Genomic DNA, 13,109 nt, shown 5'->3' with positions numbered 1-13,109 from the left:
AAACTTATGACTCAGAGTGACGGACGCAGTGACAGTGCCCCTAAAGATTTTGCAGCTTAAAGCTCTGAGCGGCATTGTAACTGTTATGGACAGGCGTATCGCTTACCACCAGGCGCACGACTTGTTTGTCCCGTCACTTGGGACACACACACACGTCATAAAAAAAATGGAGGTTGAATATTTTCCTTCACTGTAAACAGTGCTCGTTATTGAAAAGAAATATATATATTCCTATCATATTACAACTCTATGTACTCTTCAATGTTAAAAAATCCAAAAGTATTTTTGAAATCCTGTTATGATTAATTGTTTTCAAAAACTGGCACAAGATCAGTTCTATTTCACTGTCTCCTAAGATACAGACATTTTGTCTAGTTTAGGAGCCAGAGTCCTTAGATTTGTTACGCCTTTCTACCTGTTTCTTTCATTTTATTTTGTTTACATTTCTAATCACTAAATTTCTTCTCTATATTATATATAAGGCTAAGGTGTGTTTTGAAAAATAATAATGATTATTATTATTGCCTTTGTTGCCATTTCGCACCCTTAGTGTAATAAGGTTACATCTGAAAAATATCAACTTTTCAAGAGAAAGGTTTAAAAATTTAACGAACAAAAGTAGTGTCATAGACACATTTAACATGTTTTGCTCATTATTATTATAATTAATAGTTTACATATTCTTTTATTTGTTTTGTATTACATGTCAAATAAACTATTTTTATTTTGCTTAAATAGGAGAGTTGTAAAATTTCACATGTACACACATTGTTTTATGTAGTTCGTACTTTAGTAGCAGTAGAGCTCCTTGTGAAAGAGGTCGAGGGAAGTAACCTATTTCTGCCGCCAAGCAGTAGTGAACATTACTGTGGTGTGGTGTCTGGTTCAAACGGGTAAGTGTACTAGTGAAATTAAAGGCACTTGGGTCTTGTCAACTTAAGTCTCTGGAAGACAGTGGCAGTGTCCCTAAGATCTTTGCGATTTAAAGCTCTGATTGGCACTGCAACTGTTATGGACATGGGCGTGTCGCTTACCATAAGGCGTACGTTATAAAAAAAATAAAATTACTGTTTTTATGACTGTCATGTGATAAAAGCACTTTTGACGTCCGATCACACGTGGCTTTATAACACCAAGCATACGATTTCTCTATGCTTTGTGTTACTTATTCTCAATCAAATTTGAATTTCGAAACACACCAATGTCGCTTCAACGCATTCAATTCGCTGAACGGTGGCGTAGGCGCAGCCCTGTTGTCATTAGAACCCATTGTTTCATCTTCGTTAGCTCATGTAGCCTGTGACTTATTGCTCAATCGATAGAATCGATTCTAATCGACGATACGATATTTATTTGCAAGTTGTTACCATATGCGTCGATGACGCTTAATAATTCGTATTGTTGTTATGAAGTTCTTTACACTATTAATTTAAAATAATAATGTCAGTACAGAGTACTAAAAAAACCAACCTCAAAAGTCATTCATCCCCTAGTTTGCCACCCTTAGAGGCAGAATATTTTCTTCAAATTTAAAAGGGACCACTATCGAGGTACCTTCATTCCGACAACAAACGAATTATCAAAATCGATTCACAAATGACAAAATCCTGTAACATACATAAAAAACATACAGGCGAATTGAGAACCTACTGCTTTTTTAAAAGTTGGTTAAAAAGTAATGTAATTTTAGATATAGACCTTTTAGAGTTTTATTACATGAAGACATACAAATAATATGAACCATTAATACATGAAACAAGTTACGTACTTACATGTGATATTTTATAACTTTCCTATTTAAGCATAAAAAGTTATCAATTAATTTCATTCGGAGAATTTTTTAAACGTCTCTCCTGAAAAGTAGTTTTTTTTACAGATGTGACCTTATTACATCAAAAGAGCAATTTCATTACGTTCGATAAAATTAGTTTTCTTGTCAGATCATAGATGGCACTAGTAGTCACTGTACAGTATCTTCCCTAAGTAAAGTACGCTGTTGAAAGTCGAGTTGGGGAATCAGAATTTGGATATAAGTATTGAATATAATTATCTATTCTTAGAACTCTGTTTTAGAATGTAAGCTAATACAATTTATTTAAACATTAAAACACTTTAAGTACATTCGAAATTTAAAAGCAGGATTAAGACAAATGTAACGAAATTCTCACAAATTCTCTGACTCAACGGTTTTCGCTGTGGGTGCGGAACAAGCAGATCCCGGGTTCGATACCCGGCAGGAGCAATTTGGAAAACGAACTTTTCTAAATTGGTTGTCATCTGTGTATTATCGGTTATTTCCTCGGAGTGAATTCCGTGGCTATGACATAGTGAATCCCTTGGTGCAAGATCAAGCAATATCGGTCTTTTTTCCAAACAAACCAAAGTTTTAGGTCCTTTACAGGTCCCGTGGTCACGACTGACTCATGACCATGGGACCTGCGAAAGACCCGAAACGTTAGTTTGTTTGAAAAAAGACCGAAATATAGGTACTTGACTTAGATCCGAAAAAAATAGTTTCATTTTTTATGTGTAATAATCGCGAAAACCTTACAATTCGAATAGACCTAGAACGTTTAACCAAAACAATGAAATGTCTTCTCAATAATAATCGAACACGATATATAAATTCAAATTTGAAGAGTAGAAGTAATATTTGGCCTTGAACTCATCGATTTTCCTCGTGAACTGGTAATGTGGAATTTCATTGTGCCAGTTGAAAGCGATAGTCGGTCGTGATTAATTTATTCATTCTCGTCTGCGTTGATTCTGGAGCCATTTTACTGCGAAAATTTCTAATATTCCTGATAATTTTTGGACTTGCTTTGTCGTACATAGGTCAGTTATTATTTACTCTTATTTGCCTAAGGAGTTCTTAGGTTTTCGCAGTGTTATACATTGGAAACAAAACTAATTTCATGTTGTATCTCGTAATTTTAGATATTTTTTTTTTAAATGATTAATGAAAGAAGACGCTTTATTTTTATGTATCAAATTACCAATGTCTGTTAAAAAATATTTTTTTCTGAGAAATTTGTTAATACTTCTAGAAAAAAAGAAACTTTTAAGAAAGAAAGAAGTATATTGTAATTTCACAAAATTCTTTTGAATATTTAGATATATAGGTATTTATAATTTAAATATTGTTACTCTGCTCAATAAGTACCGTACCTGACATTTTTATCGTAACTAAGCAAGCCAACCCGCATTTGGCCGGCGTGAGGAGACTCGGACCCGGTGGTGGGACGTATAAATAGGTTGATGATGATGATGAAGTATGAAACAAGACGATCTTATCCTTCAACAGCCAGCATTTATTTAATTCACCTTAATGGTCGTAAATCTTTTATTTTATAATTATTATAAATATAGATCACGAGGATACAGCTCAAGTTGTGAAGTGCTGAATCGAAAATGTCAATAATAATATGCCATACAACCACACCAATGGCTCCTGGTCTAAAACTGGGGAATTACCTGTACTGAATACCAGAACAATGAAACTCACTAAGACGCACTACCCAGAAAACGCTCAGACAGTAAAGGTCATTTCCCAAAGTGGTTTTACTGGGAATCGAACCCGTAACCTCCTCATCTGATGCCTTGCATACATTTGCCTGGCTAGCGACAGAGTTAGTCAGAACCTACCCAGAACTTTTTCAAATGCAATGGTATTTTAATACTATTTTCAATAACCAACCCAGACGGAGTAAACACAAAGTCTATCCGTTCAATTCAAGCATCCTTCAAAATTAAAACCACACCTTGAAGAGGTCGCAAGTCCGACCTTACCCGATCCATAATTAATTTGAGGTGCATTAATTAAAGTGCCTCTCTAAGTATTTCAAGTCGCCTGACCGCTGGTGCGATGGAGGCTCGGCAGGTCTGTTATTATATCTGCATACACTGAAATGCTGCCGGACACAAACGGTCACGATTATACTGCTTATCTTCTCAGGAGCTCTAGGGAGAGCTCATACGGTTCAATGCACCGTACAACGTGTATATACAATTGAATCTATAAATAATATCTCATTGTACTTAAAGGAATCCTGTATCATGTGAAATTGTTTTAAAAATGGCCAGCTCTACAACAAGATTAGGAATATAATTTGATAGCGTCGGGTGCTTTAAAACAACATTCTAATATGGCACCCTTGGTGTAATAAGGCCATATCTGCATTGTAACCTACTTTTCTTAGTTTAACGATTCTAAGAACTAATGTTTAAGAGTCTTTACAACTTCAAATGGCTTTGATTGATTCAGCATAACAGTGAAAGTGTTACATCAATCACTTTGCAAAAAAAATTTATAGTAAAATTGAGATATAAATTGATTACTGTACGATGTGAAAACACGATTCCTATAAATTTTCGCGATAGAAAAAAAAAACACAAACTTACCTCGAATTTTTACAAGAACCCCGCTGTATTCTATAGGTACTTTACATATACCAACGATTTTTATTACAATATATACGACATTTTGTGAAAAAATTAATTGCGAAATAAAGCCAGGGTACCTGCCGCTCGACATAAGCAAAATGAACCGTATTAGTACGAGGAGAATTTGAATTCGAGCTGAGGTAGACTCTTAAAACAACATTATAATATGGCACCCATGGTGTAATAAGGCCATATCTGAAAAATGATCTACTTTTCATGGTGTAACGATTCTAAGAACTAATGCTTAAATAGGAGAGAGTCACATATTCACAACTAGCTGGTTCCCGCGACTTCATCTGCATAGAATAAGTACTTCGAGTAGCCTACTGTAATACAAACTTTCATCTCTTATTTCACCCCTTTAAGATTTATTTTTGTCACAAAAAGTCTAAGTCCTTTTCCTAGGTCAATCTAGATCTCTACCAAAATTCATCAAATTTGGTTCAGCAGTTTCGGCGTGAAAACAAAACAAACAGAGTTACTTTCGCATTTGTAATATTAGTTTGGATTTGTTTCATATTGTTATGACTATCGTGTGATAAAAGCATTTTAACATACGACCACATGTGGTTTTATTACACCAAGTGTATATTGTATTAGTATACATTATAATAATTTCTAACAACATATCGTTTATATTGTAATTTTTATTAGATTGTCTTTTTGGTGTGCTGTACCGATAGTTGCGCCTTCGAAACCGCCATTAATTTCTGTCTCGTTCATAACTTGTTTCACGTTTTCCATCGTTTCTTACAGCACAAAGCGTTACTTCGCATGCTCGGGCAGTGCGCGAGCGCTGCCCGCCGGCGCAGTCGGCGGCAATTCGCGGAACTAATGGTGTCACGCGCAACATCTGCTGTCGTCGCGGCGACGGTAGTGCTGTCGTGATCCAAATCTCGATCATGTTTTCAAGCATCTTTGAATTTTATGTTCAATCTATTCATCGAAAGCCGTTTCCAGCATGCTAGTAAAGTCATTATGTAAGTAATATAATATCATTTTAATGTTAACAATAAATTAATATGTACATACATCACAAAGCTATTTGCAACCGTATTTCCTATCTACAAAAACCTGTAATAAAGTTTGAGATTCATTCGGTTGCGTTTCTTCCTTTCTAAGTTGTCCTTTACAATATTAGATAAGACAATATTTAGAGCGTTACAATTTGTTTATCCAAACTAAAATATTACGTATAATTTAACAATAATTAATTTAATAAAGTCAGCCGTGACCATGGGACCATGTTAATAGCCTGAAACGTTGGTTTGTTTGAAAAAAAAAACAAAGATTTAGATACGAACCAACAGCTAGCGATAAATAGTTGCAAAGAGTAAAAGACAAAGTCAATAGTATCTATATTGAAGCCGGGAATGTTAGTTATATAGAATATTGAAATTGTTTGATGATATTTCAGCTATGCATCGTTAGGGTAATCATAAAAAAAAAGGGTAAGTTTTGATAAGTCGAACACGTTAAGTAATTTAACTATTTTTAAAAGAGAATTTTGTGCTCCACTTTTTGCTATTTAAAATGGTTATTTGATCATTTGTCACTTAGCCACGTTTTAGTTAGTAGACGGCAGAAATGTATGAATTACAGGCATATGGGACCTGTCAACTTACGTCACAGGGTGACGGGCGCAGTGGCAGTGCCCCTCAGATCTTTGCGATTTAAAGCTCTGAGTGGTACTGTAACTGTTATGGACAGGCGCGTAGCTTACCATCAAGCGCACGACTTGTTCGTCCAGTCACTTGATAGCATAAGAAAAAAAATGTAATTATTAAATATTTGTGTTTTTGTCATCGGTAGAGGAAATCAGGTCTAAAAATTTACATTCACGATTCTCAATCGTCTAATTGAATAGAACCAGATTATCAGAAATTTGCCGCCTTTTTAGAGTTTATTGATTTCTTCTTTTCTGCGCAGAATAAACCTTGGAAGAGTTGCTTGGAAAATACTGCTAACTACCAGTAAGACCTTTTTGTAAGTATGCTTTTGTCTTTTGTTTGTTTAAGTGATTATCATTAAGTACAGGTTTCTTACCAAGACAGGATCACCACGGTTTGATGTAAAGCCAACTCGTAATCATGGAGCGTGTCAACGTTCCGAAATTTCGGGAAAATAAGAAGAAATCATACCGTTGTAAGAAACCCGTAATTAGTGAGAATCATTTAGCGGATAACCACAACATTCTTGAAATCTATATTGTTTGTTTAGCTTTTCATTGTATTGTGAAAGCTGAACTGAAGGAGTCACGAATAAAGAAGTGGTTATATGCGTAAAAAGTTTATAAGAATGAAAGATGAAGTAAAGTATACTGGCCACTATGTGCGGTACAACGTATTTATTAAAAACAATCAAAGAAGAAAAGATCTAAGGAATGTGAGGTACGGGAAGATCAAAGATTAGTCACACAGATCAGATAAAATGGTAAGCAATTAATTGCAGTGCAGCTCCTTCTGAAGAGTTCGCCTGAAGAATTACTTGCCACCTTATCTACTCCTGCCGCTAAGTACTGCGTTCCTGTTTTTTGCTGGTGAAATTACAGATACATGAGACATTAACTTATATCTCAAGGCGACAGGCGCAGTGGCAGCGTCACACAGGCGCTTTTGATTAAAGGTGCACGACTTGTTCTTCCCGTCATTTGGTATAGTAAAAAAAAAGATGAAATAAATGGAAAGTAAATATGGTAAAGCAGTCTAAGTAAGAACTTACAACAGAGAAGCCGAGAGAAAGGAGTTGCAAGAGAAGAAAATAGAAATGTAATAAAGAACATAAGTATCATATTGTTAATCACAGATAACAAGTAACTCATAAATCCCACGATTTCACCCATGGTTTGTCGTCAAGAATATTGCAAGTTAATCTAATAAAATCCTCGACAATATCACGGAGTATGCGGCATTATAGCCGGGTGAGGTTTATTGAAATAAATCGAGGGTCATCAGCGAAATGCATGGTCTGGCCGTGCACCATTAGTTAGATTAGCTTTGGCTCCGGTGGATTACACTTTTATACCTTGGTAATGTAAAGTTTGTCTCAGACCACAGTGGAAGAAGGTTATGTACATAAGTAGGCATACTTATCCGTGACCTTTATAAGTTTGTTCTTAATCAATGGGAATATTCTCGAGTGATTACTTGATCAGCCTCCTAATCAGTGTAGCTTGACAGCCTGGAATTCAAATTGGAACGTCAAATCTTGTACATTTCCAAATACTAAAATTCATTGTAAATTTGAAACGCAGATAATGATTTTAAAAGTAGATGTATAGATTCTAATTCGGTCTGGTGCTGTTGCAGGAGTTTAGTACCGCGCGTCGACACGGGATGGCATTACTAGTATGCTAAAACACGCTATCAAAGATGAGATGTATATATGGTATTCGAATATTGTATTGTTTGAGTTTTCGCTGGAGTATCAATAAATAGTGATTACAAGTGAATGAAGACTGAAAATCAGCTTCTACTATTGTTTATTAAATGTGTTTAATGGATGTATAAATTAATGACTTTTTATTTTCTTTATTTTATATTTTACTTAATAATTTTCACGATTAGCCTCAGGCCATGTGTTCGATTTATCGATCCTTTCGAATTACTTTAGGTTTGTCACAGTACATACGAGATGAATCTAGGATATTGTTAGTATTGTCTCTCTGTAAATATAAATTATAAGTTTATATCTCCTACTATACACAGCCCTCTTCAAAGAGGAATGATTGACCATCATCGCGGTAATAGTTAACTATTTAACAAGCTATAAGATAACATTTAGTAGCAGTGAAATAGTTCGCCCTGGGAAGTATTGCTGTCTTACCTATTTCTGCCGCCAACCAGTAATGTAAGCATAACTGTTTCAATTTTGGGACTTTTCAACATATGTCTCAGAGTGATGGGCGCGGTGGCGGTGCCCTTCAGACTTTTGCGATTTAAAGCTCAGAGCGGCGTTGCAACTGATATGGACAGGCGTGACGCTTACCATCAGGCGCACGTCTTATTCGTCCCGTCACTTATATTATAAAAAAAGAATTAACACGCGATGGGGTGATCCTATTTGCGACTGGGAACCATACGGTAAGTGGGTTTAGTTTAATTGGTATACGTGTATACCTATCAACTGAATTGCAAATAGGTATGTATGTATGTATGTATGTATTATTAGCGAGAGCTCGGAATTGTAAAATATTTAGTGATGTGCACTTCACATAAAAACCACAAATACAAAATCACAAATAGAAACACAAATTCTTCTGTAAAGACACAAATACCACTACATACGCAATTCCGAGTTCATGCTAATATTACTATACTAGATTTTGAATATTGTAGGTATTCTTCTATTAGTGAACTGTAGTTAGGTCTGGTCTTGATGTAAACACAATTTTACTTAGTAGAAACTTTAATATTCCGCAATGGCAAACACACGTCTCGGAAATATATTTCCGAGAGCAACCCGCGATCACACACTGACTGACACAAACCATAGATAAAAAAACACGTTTGTATAGCCATAAACAAATATAAATTTCGTATCTAATGTTGAAATAGATAGAACATGGATTTCAAAGTCCTTCGAAGTTCGAGATCCAATCCATTCATTGCTTTACGAAAACAAACACTATTTAATTTGGTAAAACGTCGCTTCCAATATTTACTTTATATGTAAAATGTTAAAGTACACTTTTGGTTGATTAGTTATGTTAACTATATTCTGATACGATGCCACTGATGTGCAGAATACCGCTATGTAACCCTAACAGAATACTACCCTATGGCTCCAAATAACATACAATTAAAAAGCACTGTAACATTTATAAAGTAACTGACAGCTAACGAAAGCGATTTTCAATATGGCGAAACGCGCTTAATTTCGTATACTGTCGATGTTCGATAAGGTAAACAAGATAATCTGTAGTACAGAGTATTAAAAAAAACGATTTCAAAAGTCATTAATCCCCTTGTTTGCCACACTTGGAGGTGGAAAATTTTCTTCAAATTTAAATAGGACCAATTCTGAAGTATCCTCTTTCCAACAAAAAAATCATCAAAACCGGTTCACAAAGCCGGAGTTATCGTGTAACATGTAACAATAATATACAGTCGAATTGAGAACCTCCTCATTTTTTGAAAGTCGGTTAATAAAATGATGATGACTCTTCGCGAGTTCGCGCTATGCGCCTGATCGGAGACACACTCAGTGTGATGATATTGACACATTCGCTGATAGCGTTGAATATATATGTATGTAGGGAGACTTGCAAATTATTTTAGAATTAGAATAGTCAATGTCATAGTCAAATAACCTATATTTCATAATAGGTAAGCAAATTATACTTGAAATTCCCATACTGATTAAACTCTACTGCTCATTCAGAAGGCAGATTCCCCTGAGAAGAACGAGCAAGAATTAATTCATACGTCTTAGATCGAGACTACTTGCAAGAGCTAAACGGGTCACTACTACAGATTTTCGTCATCCAATTACGCAGAAGCTGTATAATACCATTTAGTATAAAGTTTTTGTTTCACTATAGTTTTAAACATCGTGAATGGCAAATTTTGAATATCAATCGCAATCTTATTATATAGAAGAATTATATGTTATATATTGTATGACATGCAAGCGTATTGGCTATTTAGCTGTAAGTTTGCAATGTAAAATGAATAAATAAATAAATGACGTCCAGCGTGCGAATTTTTGCTTAAAAGATGGACGCCATAAATTTCATTCTCGTTCGCGCGCTCCAGTTAGTCGTAACTCTAAATCTTTGGATGAAACAAAGATTAAATCGTCAGATAGTACAGATAGCATCTATCTATAAATCCATTAATAAACTTCCTCCAATCAGTTTGTCCGTCCACATAGAGCCATCACTTTACTTCAAACGTTGTATATGTTTCAATCCGGCACGGTTCTGCGCAGCATCACTTGTCGAAAACAACCGTAGAACGGTGTCGATGTTTTTAAACGTTAATTGACAAGTTTAATAGTGAAGTTTTAGGGCAAAAGTACATATTTTTCACACACACATAACTAAATATGTTTTTATTAGTGGTGGTGTGTTATTTGATAACACAATCGCTGAATAAAAAGCTCTGTTTTTACTATCTTAGAATCGAAATTCCAAAAGAGGCTAGCGGATAGGATCGGCAAACATAAGTACTAGATCAAAAAACATGGACTTGACTTGTCACCAAAGCTTAGTGTATCAAATACACAAATAAATGTGTTCTTAACAATGCTTTTGTGGTGCTCTTAGGTAACACAGGTTAAGGTGTATGTAAATAATCGTTAAATATGAAACTCTGTTTTTACTATCTTAGAATCGACAAGGATTATCCTATAATATAGGCACACAGACATGGGCTTGACTTGTCACCAGAGCTTAGTGCATCGTTGGCATACTCTATATTATTGCTATCCAAATTCTAAGCACGCTGTCCGCATCACTAGTAGCCGCCATTAAATCTTCCACCGTGCTGTTGTTAGGGCACGCAAGCCACGATGTAACGTGGGCCGTCGTTAGAATTACACCGTAAAAGTATTTCTGGTGCAGACCAATCCAAAATCGTTACCGCGCATATTGTTCTTGCTCCAACAAACCTGAGCCTGAAGACTTAGTGATTTCCAGTTCGAAAATGATTGAATGAACCTTCTAAGATAGTTCGCAATCTTTCGCGACGAAGCTTTAAAGAAATATAATACTAAATTACTTATGTAAATATTACTTATGTAATATATGTAATTACTTATGTAAATATTTTTTAAACACCTTTGATCTGTTTGGCATACAGACGCTTTCGCACATTTGTTTGGTCGTGTAATGCAAAACTTGTATGTGAAAAAAGGACTTTAACAAGTGGTGGAGAAAGCATTCCTGTTGCAAAAGTACGAACTCGAATCCTGTCATTGTCATATGGACATGATGATAAGGTCCTATAAAAATAGCATTAAAAGTCATTGGCAGTTCACATTTGTACCTCTTGTACCTATTAGGTGCATAATAAGTTAAGAAATTGCAATCACGAGAAATCCCGTGTGTTGTAGATTTTTTAACATATATTTATTATTTTCACAAACATAAAAATTGTACCTACATGTAATTAGAACCATATAATAAAATCTATTCCACTTTATGTTTGTAACAGGATTGTACCTAAACTAGGCGGGTTACTACATAAGGTTATTATTAATAAGTCTAGCGAACTTATTGTTGTGAGCTATGGTCGCAACCCAACGTTCTAGAAGAGCTGTGCTCAGTAGTCAAACATAAGTTAATAATACAACGGTCTCTAACTAATTAAAAGGTAACAAATTTGTAAAAATTTACATACACGGATATATTATGTACGTACAAACGTACCTATACGAGTCACCTAGTTATCACTCTTGTAAAAATAAATTTTATTTACACAATTATATAACCTGGGAACTAAAATCCAACTACAATAACAATTAACAATCACACCTTTGTAATTGTAAATTATAAATATAAAATATAAAAAGTAGGCATTGAAATCTTTAATAAGAAACACAAGACAAAAAGCGTATAACTTATACTCGTATTGTTGCATTTTGAACAAAATGACGTTAAAGACTTACCTATGCAAATTTTGTTTTATTTGCCTATACAATACATAAATTCATTGTTAATAAGGAAGTTTCAAAAATAAATAATTACAAATAAATTAATCGGATTAAAAATGTATACTGATGACAAAGTGGTTATTTATAAGATCGCTAGTGCGAAGGTGAACAAAATGAGACCTTCGGGAGTCTTCTCAACGTACAATGAATTAGAGATTAGTATGTGTAATTAATGGAATAACTCTTCAATTGCCCATTTTTACACCTACATAAATAAATACTCCTTAGTAACTATCGATTGAAGGTTAACAATTAGTTAAATAATTTATTATGGAAGTATGTCGGTAAAAAGAACATCGCGGATGCGATTATGTAGTTTGCAACCAAACAAAACCTGTTTTGTTGAAAATACAACAAAATTATACGATCTCATTGCCAAGTCATATAAATTGAAAAAATATATTAAATCCAATACAAATCCAATAGGAAATAATAATTGTGTTATGCAACAAAATATTCTAATTAAAACAATGTTACATAAATAATAACGTTAACAAACAGGTGTAAAGGTGTTCAAACGTCCAAAACTTTACTAACCTGAATCATGAATGCTTCTTTCTCTACTCTTCCTCATAAACATACATCAAATCGCACAAAGTGTCACTTCACAGTACATTGCACATCTAATCCAAGCTATACATGTAAGTACGTACGAGACATAAATATATTCGTGATTATGTCGAGTATCGAGCGCGTTAACACGACCGTCTAACAGTCTGCGAGACCGGACACTGGGCTTCAGTGGCGAAGAGCGGGATGAAAGATATGCGGGGGGACACATGCATGCTGAAGGATGCCAAAGGAGCCGGGCAGATGCGACAGGACTCCGGAGAAAAGAGACGACTACACTGCGTGACATTTGAAAACTGTGTCTTTACACCACCCCTTGTGCCTTTAGAGAAAAATCGTTCTTTACTCTTCAGTAATAGAAACTAGTTTCATTTTGTTATATTTTGACTTAGGATGTTTGCGTTCTAAAGGTTGAATGTCCTCTAATGTGTCGCCCGTTA

General features: G+C 34.9%; 1 protein-coding gene across 1 annotated transcript in view; it reads right to left on the bottom strand.

Moving 5' to 3' along the window:
- LOC113234694 (zinc finger protein basonuclin-2-like) overlaps positions 1 to 12,832 on the bottom strand; it is a 33,977-nt gene extending 21,145 nt beyond the window's left edge. The window contains exon 1 of the mRNA XM_026470134.1: positions 12,637 to 12,832. Within this exon, the coding sequence (XP_026325919.1) occupies positions 12,637 to 12,645 (9 nt within the window). The 5' untranslated portion in view covers positions 12,646 to 12,832. The remainder of the gene's footprint in view (positions 1 to 12,636) is intronic.
- Between the last annotated feature and the right edge of the window lie 277 nt (positions 12,833 to 13,109).

Source organism: Hyposmocoma kahamanoa, unplaced genomic scaffold (genome assembly GCF_003589595.1).
Source record: "Hyposmocoma kahamanoa isolate Upper Pololo Valley unplaced genomic scaffold, ASM358959v1 86, whole genome shotgun sequence".
NCBI classification, from domain to species: Eukaryota; Metazoa; Arthropoda; class Insecta; order Lepidoptera; family Cosmopterigidae; genus Hyposmocoma; species Hyposmocoma kahamanoa.
This window is presented reverse-complemented; position numbering and strand designations above follow the sequence as displayed.